At 40.9% G+C, this 24,786-nt stretch overlaps 1 protein-coding gene across 10 annotated transcripts in view; it reads right to left on the bottom strand.

The window, feature by feature from the left end:
- Window positions 1-24,786, bottom strand: part of LOC129705798 (sodium/hydrogen exchanger 10-like) — a 147,689-nt gene that overhangs the window by 4,910 nt on the left and 117,993 nt on the right. For 8 of the 10 annotated variants that reach the window (XM_055649609.1, XM_055649610.1, XM_055649617.1 and 5 more), the window contains 6 exons: window positions 15,622-15,770; window positions 12,968-13,093; window positions 9,397-9,495; window positions 4,223-4,420; window positions 2,451-2,588; window positions 373-561 (listed from right to left, as the gene is read on the bottom strand). In XM_055649609.1, coding sequence (XP_055505584.1) covers window positions 373-561; window positions 2,451-2,588; window positions 4,223-4,420; window positions 9,397-9,495; window positions 12,968-13,093; window positions 15,622-15,770 — 899 coding nt within the window. The remainder of the gene's footprint in view (window positions 1-372; window positions 562-2,450; window positions 2,589-4,222; window positions 4,421-9,396; window positions 9,496-12,967; window positions 13,094-15,621; window positions 15,771-24,786) is intronic. The other 2 variants (XM_055649611.1, XM_055649613.1) reach the window with 2 other exon arrangements.

The following is a 24,786-nucleotide window of genomic DNA, read 5'->3' as shown; positions in this document are numbered from 1 at the left end:
CCTGACCATGAGGAAGATTATGGTAAAAATTAGGCCCTTTTCTATTTTTGGGGCCTTTAGATTTGTTTCTAAAAGTCATGAAATAATAAAAATCTATCTTCACTTAATTAGTTTTCATCCAAGACATTGGCAAATACAGAATATGTGTCACAAAATATTACAGGGATATCAATTAAAACGCAGCATGTATTACAGGGATATCAATTAAAACACTTCAGCAATGTCCACAATAGAAACTACTTCCCTCGTATTCTGTGCATCAGATAAGAGCTGAGAAGCAGTTACATTTCTGTACAGTTACTAATTTTGCACAAATAAAGTACAATACTGTACTTTCTGCCATGCTTATTGGTATTTAAAAATGGGTTATACCTGATGTGTCGTTTTGGAAATATAACAGGGCGCATCATACTGTTTCTGTGACTGTACATCCTCAGCACTTCCATAAACAAGAAATGCATCCTCTACTGTCCCATCATAAAGATCAAATTTGTTGTTTTTCTCTATATCCACAATATAAGAACGAACCAGGTAAGCACAGATGCTGTTATATGCCCAACCCTAGAATAAAATTTAAATAATTGAATTCTCATAGAAATAGATTACTACTTTGTATAATTTTCTTTCTTTCCAGGCATTTGGTAGTACTTTCGCCTGAGTCACAATGTAGATTGTACTCCAGTACAGCACTCAGGGGGTCTGTGGAAATGTAAAAAAAAGACATCCTCCGTCTCAGCACAAACACTCCCTATCTTCAAAGCTCAGAATCCACTGCACCCTGCTCACCCAACTTCTTCCTGCTCCCCTAAGTATCCCTATTAACTCGAATAATGACAGGATTGCAGCATTGCAGGTAATTCCACTTAGCACCAACCTATTTTTCATTTAATCTGTTGGGCAGCAGCAGCACTTGAGAAACAGACAGATAGAACTTGTGAGTAAGAGAGAGGGATGATAAGAGAGGTAGACTGAGAATATAGGAAATTACAAATGAAGATAAGGAACAGGGAGAGAGGGACAGTGGGGAAAGATGAAAATTATCATTGTAAAGATAAAAATAGTTGGGGAAGGGAAGAGAAAGGGAGTGAAGAGGTAAGAGACAGAGGTGAAATGAATAGGAGAGGAAGAATGAGCAAGGGAAGAGACAATGGGGAGAAAAAATGATAAAAAGGGAGGGTGAAGAACAGTTAAGAGAGCTGTAAGGAATAAGAATCTGAAGGGACGCAAGTGGGCAAGGAGTGAGAGGGTGTGTAAAATGGAACACAAGTGTAGGGAAGAGCAGAGAGAGTTGGGAAGTGTAGAAAATGATTGCAGGAAGAGAAGAAATGGGTGAAGGTGCGGAGAGAAAATGAGGGGAGGGAAGAGAAATGGGGAAGAGATAGTGGAATTGGGGAGAGAAAATGGAGACAGGTAGAGAGTAGGTGGAGAAAAGGAATGAATGGGGAGAGCAAAAAGGAAAGGGAGAGATGGGGAGACATTGGGAGAGAATGGAGAAGGGCAGAGGGTCTGAGAGAGTGAGAAGAAAGAGGCAACGAGAAAGAATGTCCATAGAGAGGTGAAGCAATAGGAAAAACGTGAAGAGTGGAGAGAGGACGAGGAAAGACCTGTAGAGGGTAGAATAGGTAAGAAAAGTGTCTGGAATAAAGAAGCAGGTAGAAAAAGTGGAGAAGGAAATTGGGCGAGTGAAAAATATGATTTAAGGGACAGCAAATGGGAGAAAGGGACAGGATAGGAAGGAAAGAGGGGGAAAAATAAAGTGGGGCAGAGGAGGGAGGGAAAAAGTTGAGGAAAGATGAAAGGATTCTCCTCCCTTTGCCTTCTTGCCCCTTCTCCCCCCTTCTGTCCTTCCATTTGCCCTCTCCCTTAACAGTTTATCTCTCTCTTTTCTATCCTCCGCCATTTCTCCCTCTCACCAGAACCAGACCTACCTATTTATATCTCTGCTCCTTTCTCTGCTCCTTCCAAAACTAGTACAAGGTTCAACTCACTGAAAAATGACCTTAGAGCCTTTTAATAGTTCAGCTGCTGTAAATGAAGCACTATACCAAGCTGATTCCATCTAAGTATCCAGATATTTTCAAAACGGGAAAATGTGATTCAATTTTTCCAAACAAGTGTTACACGGTGAGATTATTCTCTTTATTTAGCAAATTGCACAAATCACAAATATTGTTTCTGTGAGCCATTCTTAAAAGCAAAAGTCGATCGCATTTCATCAAAAATGCTGGATTCATCAATTACTTTCTTGGTCATAGGCTACTCTGTCAAATTAGTCATGAAGAGTCAAAGAATTGATGCAATAGTGTTGTATCTAAATCTGATCCATGTTCTGTTTGAAGATAATGTCTGGTCAAAGTGCAGGCTTGGTGAAATTACTAAATATTTTCAAGGAATAAATATAATTACCTGAGAGGTGCTCTATGCTTTTTAAAGACTAGAAACATAGTTACCTGATATGTAATATCTTCTAGCATGATAGTAACAGCAGTACGGATACCCAATGCCAACCAAATTTTATATTCAAGAGAGGGATATTCAGAGAAGACATCAAAAGCTTCAAAGAGGTCATCAATGGAGATGTAACAAGTCTAAACAAGGAATAAAAGTAATAAACTGTGTCTAAAGAAACGTTAGTATGAAGAAAATTAAGCATTATTTGCTAAAAAATAAATCTAGAGATCTTTTAAATTAACTGATATATGTTGTGATTTTACTTTTAGACTTACTTGTGTAAAGACATATTGGAGCGAGAAGGAACATTGAAGGTTCATATAGCCACAAGATTGCAAATTGTATATATTTTGCCTACATAAAGTTTGTTTCAACCTTTTTATTTTACTCAATTTGAAAGTATGTTTACTTAAAGCCTATGAAAAATTAGATGATGATATGTTGGGTGTAGTAAAATGATTTACATTTGGAAGAGAATGGGCTAATTAGGAACAGTCAACATGGTTGTCTCAGTCATGTCTTACAAATTTGAGATTTTTGAGGTGGTGTCAAAGCTGATTGATATATTTAGGGCATAGATGTTGTCTACATTGACTTTAGTCAGCCATTTACTGAACTCCCTCATGGTTGGCTGATCCAGAAGGTTATGATTCATCAGATCCATGGTGACCTGGTGGTCTAGATTCAGAACTGGGTTACCCATAGAAGAAGACACAAAGTGCTGGAGTAACTTAGGCAGCATCTCTGGAGAACATGGATAGATCACATTTCTGGCCAGGACTCCTCAGACTCAATGTGTGGTGGTGGTGGGGGAAGAAAAAAGCTGGAGGAGAGGAACGGCAGGTCCAGACAGGGCACAGGAGAGCAGTGGGGGTGGGGAGCTTCCCTCCCTCACTTTTCTCCTTCCCCCCTCCCCTGTGCCCTAACTTGACTCACACCTATTTCTCTCCTCGCCCTTCCCTTCCATCTACATTCTTTCCTCTAGCTTCACCATTTGCAACTCTTCAATCCTTTTGTCTCACACCTTCCATCTTTTTAATCTTGTCATTTAGCGACATGATGTTCAACAAAGGGTAGTGTCAAGATCTAACTTTAGACCCTGCTGATCAGAGATTTTGAGCAGATTGCAAAAGCAGGCAATTAGTTAATATGTTTTTAATTCAATTACTCCATCAGATTGATCGGAATGATTTGTTATTTTGTTATTTGTTATTTGCACCTCAACTTCTGAGGCAGCTAAAATATATTGTCGGTCTGCAATATGATCTCCTTTTAAGCATAGAATTCAGCTAGGGGGTAAATATGCTTCCATGAAGAGAATGAAATATCAGTTATCTAGTTTATTGGAACTGTCCTAATATTAATGCCATGGATAACTTTTCCTCCCCAATTCCACACCAATTAAGTGCACAATTTTGAGGCCACTTTAATGGTAAAAATATTAAAGGTTAAATATTAAAGATAAAACTTATCCACAACTCATTGTAAAAAAAAAATCAAATTATTTGCATTCCTTATGTATTAAGGCGTCACAGTGGCAGAGATGCTGCCTTACAGCACTTGCAGCGCCGGAGACTTGGGTTCCATCCCGACTACGCGTGCTGTATGTACGGTATTTGTACGTTCTCCCCGTGACCGCGTGGGTTTTACTTTTGGATGGATAACTATCTATGTATATCTTTCCTCCAATGCATCCCATTAATTAATTTCTATTTAAAATGATGCACTTTTAATGATCATTAGTAGTACCAGTGAAGGGTTTGTTCCTAACCTGTGCTACAGTTTCACAAGTAACAGTTACTTCCATCCTTTGCTGGGTTAGACAGTTCAGCTCTCCAATAATGGCCCCACTGCTTCTGTAATCTGTGAAGGTGGGTCCGTCTTTGTCTGTCGGTATATCATCATCTTCTTCATCATCTATTTCCAACCCTTTACTGCTGGTTCCAAGTGCGGGTTTGACACCGTGAAGCTATTAAAATGGGACAAAGAAATGAGAAGAGTAAATTAGAGAACTGTAATGTAAGGGTTAAACAGACTATGTCAGCTAAAATTGAGTTGTCAGCTAAATTAGCAGCACCGCATTTCAAACCCTGTTTAGGAAAACAAGTAGATGTTATCAAAGAATGCTTAGGCTAATTTAAGGGGACCAGTAAATTATGAGGATACCTGCGAGGGCAGTAAGATAAGCTTTGCTTTCCCAGAGACATCCAAAACTAGTTTGGCATCTGATCAGACATGTAACTCACGCCACTGTGGTACCAAGGATGATAGATAGTTTGACACATAATCACCTGTTGTTCTTGGAGATAAGAATTATTATACAAATAAATGCTTCTACCATTAGAGCATAAGCTTCGCCTTCAGGGAGATAAAAAGCACTTCACCAGAGAGGTAGAGGGAGAGGGAGAGAATGAGCTTGGTGACAGCGAGACATGAGAATCGAATACTCAGAGGGGTGCGAGACTTGTTATTTTGTATTGATGCTTTATTGTACTGTTACTTTATTGATCGTTGATAGTTTTTCTGTGTTTTACTTGTATTTTGCTTTATTAAATGCTCTTCAGCATGTGCTTTCTCCATTCATTGATCTGAATCCTTGAATCCTGCTTGTATCTCGTTACAAGAACCAAAATTAATTGGATATTAAGATGCTTAGTTTACCATTATTTGTAACAGACTCAAATTTCAATTATGTTTTGTGTCACTCTGTCAATTATAGCACCAAAAAGAAACACAGTACTTCTATAGCTTTGGGGAAAACCATAAATTAGACATACAGTGCATTCAGATAGTATTCAGACCCCTTCACTTTTTCCACATTGTGTTACGTTACAGCCTCATTCTAAAATGGATTAAATTCATTTTTTTATCAATAAGCTAAAACAGGTGTTTAGAAATTTTAGAAAGTGATTAAAAAGAAATAACTAAAATATCACATTTACATAGGTATTCAGACCCTTTACTCAGTACTTTGTTGAGGCACCTTTGGCAGCGATTACAGCCTTGTCTTCTTGGGTATGACGCTACAAGCTTGGCACACCCGGTTTTGGGTAATTTCTCCCATTCTTCTGCAGATCCTCTCAAGCTCTGTCAGGTTGGATGGGGAGCGTCAATGCACAGCTATTTTGAGGTCCCTCCAGAGATGTTCGATCAGGTGCAAGTCCGGGGTCTTGCTGGGCCACTCAAAGACATTCACAGACTTGTCACGAGGCCACTTCTGCGTTGTCTTGGCTGTGTGCTTCGGGTCGTTGTCCTGTTGGAAGGTGAACATCTGAGGTTCAGAATGCTCCGGAGCAGGTTTTCATCAAGGATCTCGCTGTACTGCTCCGTTCATCTTTCTCTCGATCCCGACTAGTCTCCCAGTTCCTGCCGCTGAAAAACATCCCCACAGCATGATGCTGCCACCACCATGCTTCACCGTAGATATAGTATTGGCCAGGTGATGACCGGTGCCTGTTTTCCTCCAGACGTGACGCTTGGCATTCAGGCCAAAGAGTTCAATCTTGGTTTCATCAGACCAGAGAATCTTGTTTCTCATGATCTGATAGTCCTTTAAGTGCCTAATGCACCTTTTACTGAGGAGTGGCTTCCGTCTGGCCACTCTACCATAATGGTCTGATTGGTGGAGTGCTGCAGATATAGTTGCTTTTCTGGAAGGTCTTCCCATCTCCACAGAGGAACTCCGGAGCTCTGTCAGAGTGACCATCGGGTTCTTGGTCACCTCCCTGACCAAGGTCCTTCTCCCCCGATTGCTCAATTTGGCCGGGCGGCAAGCTCTATGAAGAGTCCTGGTGGTTCCAAAGTTCTTTCATTTAAGGCCACTGTGCACTTCGAGATTTGCAATGCTGCAGAAATTGTTTTATACCCTTCCCCAGATCTGTGTCTCGACACAATCCTGTCTCGGAGGTCTACAGACAATTCCTTCGTCTTCATGGCTTGGTTTTTGCTCTGACATGCACTGTCAACTGTGGGACCTTATATAGAGAGGCGTGTGCCTTTCCAAATCATGTCCAATCAATTTAATTTACCACTGGTGAACTCCAAACAAGTTGTAGAAACATCGCAAGGATAATCATTGGAAACAGGATGAACCTAAGCTTAATTTTGAGTGTCATAGCAAAGGGTCTGAATACTTACGTAAATCTGATATTTCAGTTATTTATTTTTACAAATTACTTTACAAAAAAATTCTGAACACCTGTTTTTGCTTCTTCATTCCGGGATATTGTGTGTAGATTGATGATAAAAAAAAGAATTTAATCCATTTTAAAATAAGGCTGTAACGTAACAAAATGTGGAAAAAGTGAAGAGGTCTGAATACTTTCTGAATGCCCTGTATCATCACTTGAGTGAAGAAACGGGGTTCAGATAAAGCAAGGACCTTATCAAAATTGAAGTAATCGCACCAAAAAAATTGAAAAATTTCCACTTTGTAGCCAAAGACAATGCTATATATTTTTCGGACATTTTATTTTAGAGAAAATAGTAGAAATAACATTTCAAATTGCATTTATGTTGACAACAATACATTTAAGTGCAGTGTTTTGCATTTTACCGGTCCAGCATTTTATTCCCTTCCACAATTACATCTCCTCCCGATTGATCAACTGCAAATTAACAAACTCTTATCACCCTGCCGCAGCACGCATCAGAACCATTTATTCTCTCAATCCCTCCCACTTTGGCAACTTCAAATGTGTATGATTTCTAACTTTACCTACTTCTGATGAAGAGACGTCCAGCTGGAATGCTGACTATTTCTTTCTATACAGCACTGACGTTTGACCAAACGCATCCAAAGGGAAGTGCAAACACAATGGGTTAAATGGTCTTTCTCTGTCCTCCTTCTACTAACTAATCTATTGAATACGTCCAACAATTTCTGATTTTATTGTTGAACTTATTTGTCTACTCTGTAGGTGGCAGCAAGCCTCCATTATTTGATATAATAAAATGAATGAAAGGCAAAAAGCTCACATGATCAAAAGGGAGAAAGCACAATAAATGAAAGAAAAACATCTCAAGGAGCACATGACCTAAATATAATACAATAACATGAGCATTCTACATCAGGGATCTTTACGGAGTTTGAAGAGACTGTAAATATACATCTGTGGTGATATGGGTCAGACCCAATAACAAAGAAGCCAGAAACATCAGGATAAGATTTCTGGCCAGGAGATGGGAATAATTTAATAGTTTACATTTCATTAACACTTTAATTAGCTACTAAAAACTATAAACTGTAAATCTCGCTTACAACTATCCAGTACGAAATGTGCAAATGTTGTAGAATATGATAAAATGTTATGCAAGAGAAAGATCATTCAGCTCATTGTGTTTGCAATTGTCAAACATCTTCAATGTTTGTTAGAGTGTATTCAAACAGATAAGTGGAGAGCATGTGGACGGTGGATTTGTGCACAATAACTGATGGAAAAGGTTTGGTGTGTCAGTGGGTCAGCTACTTGTTGGCAAGCAAGCCGAGGGCCAAATCTTAATCACAGCAATTATGTGACTAATCTTGTTGAGGATTCCGGTCAAAGCTGACACCTCAGAATGTTGAAGGTGGATATCTTGGTAATACTTAAGGGGCTGTCCCACTTGGGCGACCTAATCTGCGCGTTTAGAAGAGTGTCTTCAACCTTCAAACTTGCAGCATGGTCGACACATGGTCCTAGGAGGTCCATGAAGTCGCTGGAACTCTCCTTCATGCTCGAGGGAAGTTCCCGAATACTTGTGGCCTCAGCTAGGTCACGAAAAATGTTCAGCATGTGAAAAATTTCCACGAGTAAAATTTGGTCGGCATGGTTCTTTTGAACTCCTACTGCAGTGGAGTGGAGTCGCTATTTAGTTACAGGCAGTCGAGGTTAGCCGTAGGCAATCTCCTTCGCTAACCGGGCATTTTAATTGGTTCATTGGAGTTTTCAGGACTAAGGTAAAATGCCCGCTAAACTTGAATAAACTTCTTAAAAGTGCCTTCACTCCCCCCCCCCCCCCCCCCCCCCCCCCCCCCCTCCCCCCCCCCCCCCCCCCCCCCCCCCCCTAAGGATACTTATGCCCCTGTCCCACTTAGGAAACCTGAATAGAAACCTCTGGTGACCTTGCGCCCCCCCCCCCACCCAAGGTTTCCATGAGTCACCAGAGGTTATGGTCACTCGCCTGGAAAGCCTCGACTGAAGCGTGAGATGCATCTACTGACCAAAGATCCTACAGGATCTTTGCTACCGACCGCACACACACACAAACAAACACATCGCGAAGGTGGGGGCCAGGGACAGCGGAGGAGCGTTGTCTGCGCGATGAAGAGGAAGGTAAACAGCTGCCACAGAGCACGGTAAATCCTTTAGAGAGCACTTTAGAAATCCTTTAGATCTAAGCAATGGAACTCCATACAACAAGTTAGCTTCGCCACTGGATGACTTACTATTGCTTCTTCAAGGGCAGTTAAGTGCAGGTAATTGTGTCTCCCACATCACATAATTGAATAATAGTTAAAAAAAAGAACAGTAAAAAGTACAAGTAAAAAGAACAGTCAAATAGTTTTAAAAAAGTGTGCCGTGAGTGAGTCAAAACATTACTGCTGTTGTGATGCCATAAATAAAATACAAGGACTTTTTCTTGTCTCCTAAATTTGGTACACAGATCAAAATAGAGAGCTTATATTAATCCCTTAAAAGATGTGCCCAACACATCACTTTTCGTGTTAACATAAACTGGATCTGAACTAGATGACCAATCTACTCATGAGGTTGGTCTTTAAAATGTGAGGTGATCAGTGGAAGTCAACATATCTAGATTACCCTATCATAATTGCTACTGTGGATCCAACGTCAGAACATAGTAAATATCGGTAATGACACCACTGGGAATAGGTTCTGCAAGTTTACTGAAATGAATGATTTCAGCTGAGACGCAAATCTGACTATTTAACTGAAGACTTACCCTAACCATTCCTGATACAATCAGATGAATCCCTCGTGGCTGTTCACCTTGGTGCACAACAATATCACCATAATCGAAATAAAGCAGCTTTGCTCTGTACTGTAGAAAGAAAAATAGTTGAAATGAAATTTCAAATACACAGAAATCAAATATACTAATAATTAAAGATAGATCCAGTCTAAATCATAAATCTAATGAACAGTGAACTTGCATTTTACATTAATGAGGTTAATGAATGGGCAAACCAGATTTGTCTTCTTTGCTCCATCTCATCTGACAAGGGATCAACAGCTGCCTTTGAAAATCAGTGGCCCACCACTGCTCTGCTCCAGCAGTTTGCAATAAACTTTCCCATGAATTGGGGTGACCACCAGTGTCAGCTGGAGGAATGACCACTTCCATTTCAGAGCAGGAAGCAGAATTTCAATCCAGTAGTTTAACCTGGTGCTAGTCATGCAAAACCATACTCCCTGAACACACACTATTGCAAAAGTCAGTGTAATCTGCTTTTGCTCGATATTACAATGACAATAGTGAGGGATAAAACATATTTTATGTGTGACCTGCACCATGTCAAATTAGTGTGACCTGACTGCATATTTTCAGTTCTAGATAATTCAATTTCTCCTCCATTAATAGGAGGATTTAGGATGATAACATGAGGAACATTACTATATGTTTTGTTTCTGTTTTGGCATTGTTATAGAACATACATAAGTCAGCTGGTGTGGAAGTCAGTGAAATGATTAACATGTGATCAGGGAACACAATGTCCTCTAAGCACTAATGTGTGCTTATATCAAACCTTGTTGGAAGAATATTCATACTGCTCCAAAACATGCAATCAAAGCTGATTAACCATGGGCGCCCTTGGTTCCCTTTGGCTTTGGTCAGAAGCTTCAGACATGTTGTTTCCCCCGATAGTCAATATAACTTGGCATTCCACAAGCCCTGCTGATCACATCACGTTTATCTTCTTCTCCAGAACCACATGCTAATTATCACACTGGTACTTTTCATCTATACTGAGTAGTCAGGATCTGTAGAAAGCCTGCAATGAGCTACTTAAATGGATGCAAAAAATGTCTTAAAAGAAAAAGTAGAATTGGCTAACAATGAATAAGCTAAGGTCAAAATATGTCCTTGCACTTTGAAACCCATCTCCTCTGCTGACTGAAAGCACACTTCTTACAGTGTGAATCACAATACACTTGGAATGGAAGGAAAATTCTTAGGAGCTTCCCATAATAATGTACACCAACCCAACATGGTTACCTCCATATGGCCAGTTTTATAAACAATTTATTTAGCCAGAAAGATGTTGCAGCTGTATAAAGCTTTGGTTGAGCCACATCTAAAGTACTGTGTGCAGTTCTGATCACACATTACAGGAAGGGTATGGAGGTTTTAGAAAGAGTGCAAAATAGATTCACCATGATGTTGTCTAGATTAGAGAGTATTAGCTTGTTTCCTCGAGTGTGTCGAAGGCTGAGGGGAGACATAATTGAAGTTTGCAAAAATGTATTAAATTATTCGAGACATAGATAGGATAGATTGCCTGCCATTTTCCTCAGGTAGCAATGATAAACTTGGAACTAGATCAACTTGGAAATCGAGCAGAGGTATTGGCAGATGGAATTTAATTTGGACAAATGGTTTGTTGTCGGGTGTACCTATGGGATGGAGCTCTGATGTCAATTAGTGGACCAAAGCATCAGCAGTATTGGAAAAAATAAGTACTTAACACACAGTAACAAGCTATTTGCATTCTCAAATCATGCATAACAGGAACTAGAATAACTGTATTTCTGCTGTACAAGTTGAGTGTCCATTCACAGTCCAGTTTTAATACTTCTTATAGAATGCAAAATAATTTCCTAAAATCTTTAAACATTTCACTAAATTTCCTGAAAGACCTTTGTACAGAAGAGTCTTACATTTATTGTTAACAGGTGAATTCCATTACAAAAATCACTTTTCCCCCTTGCTTTAATCAAAATAAATCAACAGTAGTGTGAAGTTATCTGTGTAAAAAGATCAAAGACAGTCGCTAATAGAAATTGGCACATCAAAACGATCTTACTAGTAAACGTCTGCAAGTCAGATACTTGCACAGGTGTACTCAAATATTCAATGTACTTCACCACTATACTCTATGGAGTGCAATGGCAAGGCTTCATCTTGCATTTATCCTGAGGATCCAGCTGCCACATGCCACTCCAGGTTACAGCTGGTATAAGATTCATGTCCCAATTATTTGGAATGGAAATTGTAGGCTGAGGAAAAAAAGGTAAGGAGGGAAGTTTCTTTATTTTTAATTTATTGAGTTTTGTTTCATGTTTTCAAATAACTGTCTTGATTAATTTTTTCCTCTCATTAATTTTCATTTTCTTTCATTGGTTACTTCACTTTTAATGGCTCTTAAATCTTTCTGAATACTTTGGCAGTCAGCAAAGCAGTGGTCAGCATTTTGTATACTGTCAAAAGCTTTCAGTTGAGTTGAGTTTCAGGGGCAAGGCTTTTTTGTTATGTTGTTTGAAGGAATATATTAAAGGGTATAGTGCCAATCACTGGTGAAATAATTCAAAAATTGAATATTTGAGTACACATGTGCAAGTATCAGACTTACATACATTTACTAGCAAGATCCTTTTGATGTGCCAACTTCTCAGTTGTTTTCAACAGTCATACTGGATAACCTTGAACTCCTGTTAGCGAGACAAATCTTCTACAAAGAATTGGAGAAGCACCAGCAACATTCAGGCCAATATTTGTTTGATTCTGAAGACAGACAAAGTTGGAGCAACTCAGTGGGTCAACAGCATCTCTGGAGAAAATGAATAGGTGACGTTCTGGGTCGAGACCCTTCTTCACACAGAGTCTGTGGAAAGGGGAACGGGAGATGCTGATAACCATATAACAATTACAGCACGGAAACAGGCCATCTCGGCCCTACAAGTCCGTGCCGAACAACTTTTTTTTTCCTTAGTCCCACCTGCCTGCACTCATACCATAACCCTCCATTCCCTTCTCATCCATATGCCTATCCAATTTATTTTTAAATGATACCAATGAACCTGCCTCCACCACTTCCACTGGAAGCTCATTCCACACCGCTACCACTCTCTGAGTAAAGAAGTTCCCCCTCATATTACCCCTAAACTTCTGTCCCTTAATTCTGAAGTCATGTCCTCTTGTTTGAATCTTCCCTATTCTCAAAGGGAAAACCTTGTCCACATCAACTCTGTCTATCCCTCTCATCATTTTAAAGATCTCTATCAAGTCCCCCCTTAACCTTCTGCTGATGACTTCATGACTTCAGATCAAAGCAGAAGCAAATACTGGGTCAAACCACAATATTTTCAAAGTTTCCCGATTTGCTCCTACATTCATAAATATATGCTTTATCGTGATCAAAATATCTGTTATGGATTCTTCTTCTGTATGACAGATATATTTCCCTTTCAATTACCTTCATGCTTAGCAGGGATTCTGCTATTTGGCATCTTCAATGAATTTGTATGGTATTGAAAAAAAGCAACATTTAAAGAAAGCATCAGTAAATTAATACCTTAATGAACTCAATCTGCTTATCTGCATTCTGCAGCCATGGCAAATTTTTTAGCAGTTCTTCAGCAGTTGGAGGTTGTATAGAAGGAGGGAATTTCACAAGACGCTTCATCTTTATTTCAATCATCTATTTCCCAAAAATAACAGGAAATAAAATCTTAGTCCAAACTTAACATAGAATAGTATCTGCAGGTGTATATACAGCAAAACGTTGCAATATGGCATCCGTGGGGATTGTAGGGTACACGGTTTGAATGTTTGTTAGTCAAACATGTAGATTAGTTAAGAGTTAAGTATGTTTTCAATTCATTGATAATACTCAAGGTTAAAGAATAAGAGAATTGTTATACTAAAGAGAATTGTTATACTATATTCATTAATGAATTTGTAACCATTATTGAACAGGTCGGAAAACTGACACAAACAATTTGTAGTGGCGGTGGATGCCTGCTCGGTGCTGTCCTGATATCAACCTAGATGCTCCATCTGAAGTGCAAGTTACCAGAGAATTCCAGTTGGTGAAGCAATAACCAAGTTTTTACTATATTGGTGTTGTTTATATACTCTAATTACCATAGTTTGAAAATAAAACTATTATTGTACATGTTCAATAATTTACTAACAAAGATCACACCTTAGAGGGTGACATGATGGCGCAGAGGTAGAGTTGCTGCCTTACAGCGCTGGAGACCCGGGTTCAATCCAGACTACGGATGCTATCTGTACGGAGTTTGTACGTTCTCCCTGTGACTGCATGGGTTTTCTCCAAGATCTTTGGTTTCATCCAACACTCCAAAAATGTACACGTTTGCAGGTTAATTGGCTTTATGTATGTGTAAATTGTCCCTAGTGTGTGTAGGATAGTGTTAATGTGCGGGGATCGCTGGTCGGTCCGGACTCAGTGGGTTAAAGCGCCTGTTTCTGTGCTGTATCTCTGTCACTAGTGCATCAGATTATGGCGTAATATATTTGATGTTAATTCAAATTAAATGGTATGATTCTCCCACAGTTAAAACTGAAAAATGTTTTGGGCTTTGGAAGTCAACATGCTCAATGCTCATCTGCTGCTGATATCCAATGTAATGAAATGAATGAACATTGTAGGCAGGTAGTTTGTATTTGAAAGATTTAATTTGCAGTGTAGGAATGAAACCCCACTTCCAGTAGCAATCCATTTCCATATCTAGCCTAATTCCAGGGCCACTTACCTAGCAATCTTTAGCTCATAGGTGGATGGAGAACCACCTCTTGTTCTGTTCTTTCATTTGTACTCCATTCTCATCTTTTTTTGAGAAGGAAAATAAATCGAACAGGTGTATTGCAATGAAGTACAGCATTTATTGACAATCCCCGAGGGAAACGCATATCAGTATATAAAGGTGTGGTTCAATCCTAGCACTGGTTATTGAGCTTGGAAAATAGGGAATTACCTGGACATTGAAAGATGTTTGTACTAAAAGTAATTTGTGTGAGGAATTCCATTTTGGAGTAATACACATACCAGGATGTAGGTGAAAGTGCCACCATGCTCATGTGTGCTGATCTAATGGGGTCATTAAACAATTGTGCACTATGTAGGAACCAGCCTGCTACTCCTGCCTTTTGCAGGGACCTCCTTTTACATGATCTCCACATATGTGATTGAGATGTTGGCTGCATATGTATTTCTCTCATAATATAGCCCCTCCCCAATCCATTTTTACATCCTGCAAAGTATTATTGAATCAGGTAGCAGCCTTGAATCATATTCTATTTCCCTCTGATCATTCATGATTTGGTCAACTAAAAATATATTACATTTCCTGGTTTCAAAACCCACTTTAAACACGCACACTGAAATTGATGCCTGTCAAAACTTAATTATGCATAGTATCAATGGATAATAGCATACTTCTATAAACGCATTGAGAGTTAGAAGAAATGTACATATTTTGTTTTTAAATAGGCATTCAATCCAGTTTGTGTAATGTTTAAGTTGTATTATTACTTTTCTATTTTGATGTATTAATTCTAAACTGGTGGCCAAAGCACATACACATAATGTAGTGGAAGATGGGTCAGAAGGAATTCAAAGGCGCAAGGGTGACTCTGGGAAATATGTTTAAAATGAAATGGGGTAAAATAAAATTAAAAAATCAACATTACGTATACTGACAGTTGGAAACATGTGAAGGATGGTGAGATCTTCAGTCATCTTATCCCATCCTATTGAAATACAACCCCCTAACGTTTCCTCCTGTACAGGACACCACGATGGAAAAATCATATACTAGAGGGCAATGCTTTAAGGCGAGAATGGCAACATTTGAAGATGATGTGCAGGGCAACTTATTTTACACAGAGGGTGGCGGGAAGCTGTAAAACGTTGCCAGAGTTGGTAGTTGTGGTAGATTCAATAGTTGCATTTAAGAGGATTTGGGGTAAGCATATAGATATGCAGAAAATGAAGGAATATGGATTATGCACAGGTAGATGAGACTATCTTGGCATCAGTTCGGCACCAACATTTTGGACCGAAGGGCTTATTCTTGTGCTGTACTTTCTGTGTACTGCCTTACACTCAGTGAATTTACCAAATGTTCAGAAGTGGTTTTGATTACTACATTGACAAAATAAAAGCATTTAGGATCTTTTAAGTTAGTAAGTAGGCAATACCTCTTCTAGTTTTGATGCTTCTGCATCATCAAGAAGACCTCCAGACATTAAAGCATGGATGGTGTCCCTGGCGCTGTTTAGCACAGTTCGGGCCGCCTGTCTGGTCTTTACTGATATTGCTATTTCTGGGTGGTCACGTTGTAGAAGACCTAAACAAACAAAACTATTATTTTCACATAGTTTTATAAACTCCTAAATTATGTTTATTTTTTGCATTAGATTCTTCACATTTGGATCATGATAAATATAATGTAGAATATGATGTTTTAAAACGGCTGTCCTAATTCTGAACTATGCAGAATTGTAGTTTGAGTGAAAATGATTGGTTGGATAGAAAATAGCTCCAGTGCGAGAAAACACATACGAAAAGAGATATCCTTTTATGTAATCATTTACTTATTGGAATGGAAAAATATCAGTAACTTTATGCATATCAGATGTGTAATTTTATTTATAAAATATGAAAACATTAGGGCCAGAGTCATACAGTATGGAAACAGGCCATTCGGCCCAACTTGCCCACGCCAACAAAGTCTTACCAGCTGGCATTTGGCTCACCTATCTATATAATTAAAAGTTTCATCTTGACCACTTCCTATCTGCGCTGTATATTGATTTTAGAAAACAAAACGCTACCATAACTCAGCCGTGTGAGTATTCAAGAAAGTTTACTGCCATATATATGGTGTGTGAGTCAGTGAGTGTGTGTGTGTGTGTGTGTATGCGTGTGAGTGTGTCATACCAGCATACCAGCCCTCTGGAAATCAGTCCCTTCGGCCCACAACACCATGCTAGCGCTCCAGAAAGCCCCTTCCCACCTCTGGCCAGCAATATTGGAATTGATGAAGAGGTGGAATATTGCGTTGGGGGACCAGCCCTCCCATGTGAAGCTGGGACACAACGGGTACCTTCCCTGGACAGTGGAAATTGAAGATGTAAAAGCACAGGCTTTTACATTGCTTTTACCTTTTAACATGCTCTTCCTCTTTCACTGCCCTCATGAACCTACCATGTATATCTCCATCTACAGCCAAATCCACCAGTAACCCTGGCCTTATCCACTCAAAAATAAGGATTTTTCTTTATTCATGCCTTCCCTCTCCACTCTGCAACTTAAAACCAATTTGTTTTCACACTTTCACATTTCTGGCATGAGTCTTTGACCCGAAATGTTAGCTCTTACTTCTCTTTTCACAGATGTTACATGAATTGCTGATTGATTCCTATACTTCCTGTTTTTACTAACGTGTAAGGATTCTATTACCATTTTTTAATAATTGCTGTGGTGATTCATGTCGTTATTGAATTCATGTTTCATTATATATGTTTAAGGAAAAACTTTAGATGGGGCCAAACAATATGAAATCAGATTTTGTTTAAATGTAAAAATCAATGTTTTGATGTTTATACACAATATTTCCTTTTATTATAAAAATAAGTGTCATTGCCAGGTTTACATTTCCGCTATTGTTAAATAGTTCTCATTTTAATGAATACATTTATATATTACTTCAATTTATGAGAGATATAATTTAGTTTCCAGCCAACTCTTCCTACTCAGTGAAACGCAATGATCAGAGCAGTTCAATAGGTCTGATGTTTCACATATGTAATGAGTTCAAATGATATCCCACCGGCTTAAGGAAACAGTCCCAGAATGCTATTTTCTTTGTATAAGCTCATTTGTCCAGATTTAATGAACAAAACTGGTTGTATTACAGTGGAATATACGAAATCCATCTTCACAGTGAAATTTCAATAACACAATTCCATTTAGTGTTATTATCTGCCTACCATTTCAGTTCCCTCTTAGCTAATTATTGGCTCTTAGCAATCAGTACTCTACTTCTACGAGAGATGGTCTGTGATGATTATTTTAAAAGCTGCACTTTCTTAGCATTACTGAACCAACTACTGAAGTAATAGCTGAACTAAGTGGATTAAAATGCCCCAAATAGGGCAAAAAAAAAAATAGCAGGATGACAGTTAAATTGTAGTCCAAAAATGGAATGGTATCATGTGCTTTTATCTTATTAGAGGATTCAAAGTAACAAGACTTCAAAAGCCACAGGCTTTGAACACCAATGAAATAATTAAACCTCATGTGTTGGTTGTAACTATGGAATTACAATTGTATCAAGTATTCCTTGTTGCTAGATTGCTAGATACATTTATTTGTCACGTGCCAGATGGCACAGTGAAATGTGATTACAATACAGCCATATACTAAAATAAAGAACACAACACACGACAGATTTAAACATAAAACATCCCCACACAGCAGAATCAAAAGTTTCCCACTGTGAGGGAAGGCACCAAAGTCAGTCTCTTCCTCGATGTTCACCCGTGGTTGGGGTATCCGGAGCCCTCCGCAGTCGCCACTACGGGCAGCCCACCTCTCAGGTCCGCTCGCCGGGATGTTGGCTCTCCGACGTCAGGACTGGAGGCCAACCTCAGCGGCTTGGACCTCCAAAACGGCCGCTTCCCACCGGAGTCCGCAACTCCCGACGTCCCCAGGCCGCGCTGGGCAGAGACTCCCGCTGGTGGCCCTTGGCAAAGGGCCCCAGGGACTCCACGATGTCGGTCAGTGCGGCCCGCGCTGGGAGCTCCGTGAACCACAGCTCCGCGATGTTAGAGCAGCGGGCTCAACGCTCCGGAGCTCCAAGCGGCGATCCAAGTAGTTATCGCCCGCTCCACGGCGAAACCAACGCCGTGCCGCTGCCGAAGCTCTGGTCCGGCCCCCGGTCTCCGGTAGGAAAGGCATTTCCGAACCAGTGGTGGTAGGCCGCGAGGACGCGACTCAGAGAAATAGTCGCATCTTCGCCAGGAAGCGGCTGGGAAGCAGTTTCCCCCTTACCCCTCCCCCCTCCCCCACATAGAAAACCAAAAGAAACCCCAAAGCAAAACTGTTAAGACAAACTAAAATAAAATATAGGAAAAAACGGACAGGCTGTAGGTAGAGGCGCCTTCAAAACCTGCCTAGGTCACAGGGAGAATGTACAAACTCCATATAGACAGCACGTGGAGTCAGGATTCAACCTGGGTCTTTGGCCCTGTAAAGCATCATATCTACCTCTGCGCTACCGTGGACTTTGTAAACGCCCGAGGAATGGTGTCTGAACAAGGAGAACAGTTAGGCAATCAATAGCTTGACATCATCATGGACTGAATCAAATATTAGAGACAACCTGTCAGTCTCCTCCATTACAATGCATGGATACATGTCCCATCAGCAGAACAGACCAGCTGGAGGTTCAAGCACAATAGTTAGTGACAGGGAATAGCCTTGGGAATCCTAAATAGCAATTCAGACACCAATAAGTTCCCACGTAGCTGAACAAAAGGGAGGTGTTACGACTTCCTTCAGATGATAAACTCCTCTATTTTGAACAACACTAAAAATGCACTTAGTAGCAAGGACATAAAATGTACTCGAAGTGAGGAACTACAATGTATAATCACCAAAAATAGTTTGTTAGCATCACCAATGACCCAGACCATTGCCAAATGGGATGTATGGCAAGTATTGACTGAATCACATGAAGCATAAGCCTACATAACCTCATCCTCACTAAGCCTTGTCACAGATACAGATGCAACTGGCCAATGGCAGAATTAGTGGACAAAGTTCCATCTTCATGCTGAAGGCCCTATCCATCATACTATGTGATATTACATACCACAATGAGAAAGACTCAGAACAGATCTTGCAACCCAGAAATGATCAATGAGGCTCCGTGGACGAGCAGCACCAACAGAAATATAAATGGCCATTAACTGCAAATTCAAGAGCTGTGTGACATCCATTCTACAATTAAGCCACTGTTTTAATAAAGAGGCAGAAGAGCGCATTGGGAGCAGCAGCAGACTTGTCTAAAAATAGGTGGAAATCTGGCGCTCCATTTAGGGTGAACAGCAAAAGTAGCTTACAGTAAAGCGAACTAAGCAATCCTCTAAGCAACAGATCAAAACTCTGTAGACTTGCCACATCCATTTACAGATAATATGGTCAATCAACAGTTAACAGGATCGCTTAGTTAGCTTATTATGGCCATTCTGCTACCAGGTGCAGCAAATAATCTAGGTTGCTGTTTGGAGTTGAACTGTAGCTTGATATATTAACTTAGAAGACCCCAATTGAAAAATGCCCTGAAACTTTTATCTGCTACCTATAATCCACTGCCCCGCCACACCCAATTGCTTACTAATTTCATTGCTTCACCTCCACCAATTCTGTGAAATGGTGACAAGAAATTATTTTAAATGTGACATTGTGTACCTCACGTACTATAATGTACAGTATATGTCCATGCCTTACTGAAAGTGTTAATAGATGGATGAAAGTTAATAAGGATATTCATCTTCTATATTAGTAAAGCCTCTGAGGTCTCCCTGCCCCATTCCTTCTATGACATACAATCCTGGAAGGAGTGGCGCAGGCTTCTGATAGCGAGTATAGACACAAAAAGCTGGAGTAACTCAGCGGGACAAGCAGCATCTCTGTAGAGAAGAAATGGGTGACGTTTCGGGTCGAATCCCTTCTTCAGACTGGTTAGGGATAGGGGAAATGTGGAGAGATAAAGAATTAACAAATGAAAGATATGCAATAAAAATAACGATGATTGGAAACAGGCCATTGTAAGCTGTTCCTCAATCACATTCTGATAGCGAGTGACAGTCCAATCGATTTTCCCTTGGTTCCTGTACCTAATGTGATGCATGTTCCTGTAAGCAGATACAAAATGTACAGAATTTGGAAATGAAGTGTCACAAAATATCCCAAACTGTGCATGTGGAGAGATAAGTTTATTTGGCCTTCCATCACAGCAATGTGATGGATGTTTATGTAAATTATGTTGTGTCTTGGGTCTATTTGTCTGTAATGTATGGCTGCAGAAACAGCATTTCGTTTGGACCTCAAGGGGTCCAAATGACAATTAAATGTATCTTGTATCTTGTATGTCCATGAAAGGGCCTGCACTGCATAATTTGGGACCAAAACATGTAATATCTATATGTTCCATAAGAAGCGTCTCAGATCCAGGGCGAAATAATTTTCTGCACCACCATGGGCACATGCAAGTCTGTGGGAACAGAATAATTGCTGAGTGTTTTTAATATATGCTTGATAAGGATGTACCCCACTGAGAATTGAATTCATTCAGACATGCAACCTGTGCCCACAAACTCTGAAGAGGTACATTCTGGACAATGAGGCATGAAAACGTACATCTGCTAACGAGATGCACTGGAAAATGAATCAGAGCACTGTAAGCTGCAATTTCACCAGAAATCATGTTGTTGAATCTTATTAATTCTGATTTCCAGATGTATAATGGCAAACCTGCAAGATTAACATACACAATACAAGTTTGTACCTTCTTTATCAATAATTCCAATGTTTTCTATATTTCTCCGTAAAGATTGCCTTCACAGGGTCCTAAAAAATGACTGCTCCATTTTCTACATATCTGTTCTCAATCTTTCTCCTTTGTTCAAGAAGCACAACAGGATTCCTTCTTTCCTTCTGACCAACAAGCACGCATCATGAGGAACAAGGAGGGACAATAATTGCTAAGGTCCACATTGTTCCTGTCACATTACTACTTTATAGTTTCTCTGCTATTTCAATCTTCCCTATTCTCCTTCCCGCTGTTCCATCTGATTCTAATTTTATTTAACCCTATCACCAGGAAGTCTTATGTTCTCATCATTGCATGTTATTTACTAAGTATATTTCAGGCCAAACTAATTTTGGGGGCAAAAGAGAGTCAAAGGACACAGATATCAGATAGGAAAACAGACCAAAGGCCAGAAATCAAACAGCCATGATCTTAGAGTGGGATCAATGGTCAGAATAGTCCAATCACTTTCCTGCTGTTCTTGGATCCCATGGGAGATCCTCTGTTCACCACAAACAATATAGAACATAGAATAAAAACAGCACAGGAACAGGCTCTTCAGTTCACAATGTCTCTGCCGAACATAATGTCAAGACTAAATTTTATCCGCCTGCACATAATCAAAATCAACTAATTTCCTGCATTACCATATGGTTATCCAAAAGTCTCTTATACGTCATTAGTATATTTGTCTCAACCATCACCAGGCTCATTCCGGTCCCTCACCACCCTCTGTGTAAAATAAAACTTGCCCTGCACATCTCTTAGATATTTGCCCCACACCTTAAAAGTATGCTCTCTTGTACTTGATGAATTCTAACCATCAAACTCTATCTGTGCCTCATATTATTATATACTTATATCAAGTCTCCCTGCAACCTCGGTATTCCATAAAAATCAAGCCAAACCGTCCAAACTCTCCCTGTAGCTAATATCGCCTGATCCAGGCATGATTCTGGGAAACCACATCCGCACCCTTTCCAAACCCTCCACATCCTTCCTGTATTGGGAGGACCAGAACTACACGCAATACTCCAAATGCGGTCCAACCAAAATTTAATAACGCTGCATCATGACTTCCTGAATCTCATACTCAATGCCCCGACCAACGAAGGCAAGCATACCATATGCCTTTGTTACCACTATCTACTTGTATGACTGTCGGGGAGTTATGGACTTGGACTCCAAAAAAAACTCTGTACACCAATGCTGTTAGAGCCAGAGTCCTACAGCACGGAAACAGGCCCTAAGGCCCAACTTGCCCAAGGTGCCCCATGTAAACTAGTCCCATTTGTCTGCATGTATCCATATACCCTTTAAACCTTTCCTATCCATGTACCTATCCACATCTCATCATAACTAAAGCTCTGATCTTGTAATCTTCCGGTTGCGCGGTCATTCTATTTACGCAAAAACGTCACGCTTTTTCGCCAGCTTACTCACCGTTCTCCTGTGCTGTGATTGCACCAAGTTTTGTTCCGATCGGTGGTCTAATGTAAACTTTAGCAAGGTTTAAAAATCTTAAAAACCGCGCATGCGCAGATCGATCTCCTCTCCTGCCGTTCAGCGATGCGTCTTTTCTCCTGTCATTCCACGCGATGGTCCGCCCATTCCTGCGCCATCTCATCTTTACTGGAGCGGTGGATGGCCGGCGGAGGTTTCCAACTGGACACATTTTCGAATGGACTGGAAACGGCCCAGGAAATGTCGCCAAACGGCAAGCAGAGAATCTAATTTCAGCAGAGGACAGCGACCAGCGGTCCAGCGACCGCTGTGAGTCCGCTCCAGCCCCTTCCCCTCTGGTCCCCCTCGCTGGGTCCTGCCACCCTCCCCCTTGATACCCCCCACAACCCCCATATTTTCTCTGAGCTCTCTCTCCCCCGTCCCCACACCCCCCCCCCCCCCCCCGCCCACAGTCCCCCTCCCACACATTCCCCCCTCCCCCACACACCCCCCCCCCCCACACACACCTCCCTTCTCCTCCACACTTTCCCTCCCCCACACACCCCCCCTCCGCCCACACATACACCTACCCCCCACCCTCCCCCACACGTTTCCCACCCATGGGGGGGGGGGGGGGGGGGTTGGAGTGAGTGCGTGAGGGGGGGAAGGGGAGGAGGTGGTGTGTGGGGGGTGTGAGGGGAGAAGGGGGGGGGGATCAGTGGCGTCACAACGGGAACCCTTCAGCCGCGCCTGCGCATTTAGGGACTATGGGTGGGTGGCGGAATAATGCACCATTGTGCATTGGGCGAGTGGTGGAATATTGCGTTGAGGAATGGGGTGCTTTGGGGGACCATGCCTCCCGTGTGACTGGACCCAACGGGTCCCACTAGTCTAGTGTATTTTAAATGTTGTTATTGCAGCTGCCTGGCAACATCCTTTTAAATCTTCTCTGCATTCTTGCAAGTTCAACAACTTCCTTCCAAGAATAGGGTCACCAAAACTGAATATATACACCAAATGCAGCCTCACCAAGGTCTTAGTATTCCTTCTCTCCAGAGATGTGCCTGTCCCACTGAGTTTACTCCAGCATTTTGTGTCTACCCTTACCAAGGTCTTGTACAACTGTAACAAAACATCCCAACTTCGATACTCAAAACCCTGATTGATGAAGGCCAACGTACCATAAATCCTTCTTTACCACCCTAACAACCTGTGACAACACATAAGGGAACTGTGCACCTGTACTCCTAGAGCCCTCTGCTCTACATGTCTCAGGGCCTTACCATTTATTGCAAAGGTCCTGCCCTGTTCTGACATCAAAATGCAAAACTGAGAAATGCTCATTGAGGACTGAGCTCATCTTCTGCAGCTCCGCACACAGATGACTGTGTTTGTTTCTGAGGGGCCTTATTCTTTCTCTAGTTACCCCCATTCCCTTAATGTACATAAATAGCTATGGATTCTCCTTAATCTTATCCGCCAGAGCTATCTCTTGCCCTACTGATTTCTTTAAGTATGCTCCTCAATCCTCTAAACTCCTCCAGGTATACACTTGATCCCAGCTGCATATACCTAGCTCATGCCTCCCCCTTTTTCCTGACCAGAGTTTCAATTTCTCTTGCTATCCAGGCTTCCTACTCCAACCTGTCTAGCCCTTTAACAAATATATGCATGCTTTGAACTCTCACCAGCATACTCTTAAAGACATTCCACTTTCAGGATTTTCCACAAACAGCCTACGCCAACCAACGATTGCGTTCTTTCCTGGAGCATTGACTGCAATTCTGGTCGCCACACTGCAAGGAGAATATATGGAGATGGTGTAGCGGAAATTCATCACAATATTGCCGAGATTGGACCTTTTCAGTTATAAGGATAGATTGGATAGGCTGTGCTTGTTTTCCTTGGGGTAGAGGAGGCAGAGGGGTCATCTGATAAAGGGAAAGGTAACATGAGGGGATCAACAGGAAAGATATTAAGAATCTTTAGTTTAGTTTATTGTCACATGTACCGAGGTACAGTCAAAAGCTTTTGTTGCGTGCTAACCAGTCAGCGGAAAGACAATACATAATTACAATCGAGCCTGAAGAAAGGTCTCGACCCGAAAAGTCACCCACTCCTTCTCTCCAGAGATGCTGCCTGTCCCGCTGAGTTACTCCAGTATTTTGTGCTACCTTCTTATTACAATCGAGCCATTCAGGGTGTACAGATACATGATAAAGGGAATAACGTTTTGAGGAAGAATCTTTTTCATTTGGTGGTGGTATCTTAAACAAGATGGTACGGGCATAAGATGCGATGGGTAGGAGGTTTAGAGGGG

Source organism: Leucoraja erinacea, chromosome 18, assembly GCF_028641065.1.
Source record: "Leucoraja erinacea ecotype New England chromosome 18, Leri_hhj_1, whole genome shotgun sequence".
Lineage (NCBI taxonomy): Eukaryota > Metazoa > Chordata > Chondrichthyes > Rajiformes > Rajidae > Leucoraja > Leucoraja erinaceus.
This window is presented reverse-complemented; position numbering and strand designations above follow the sequence as displayed.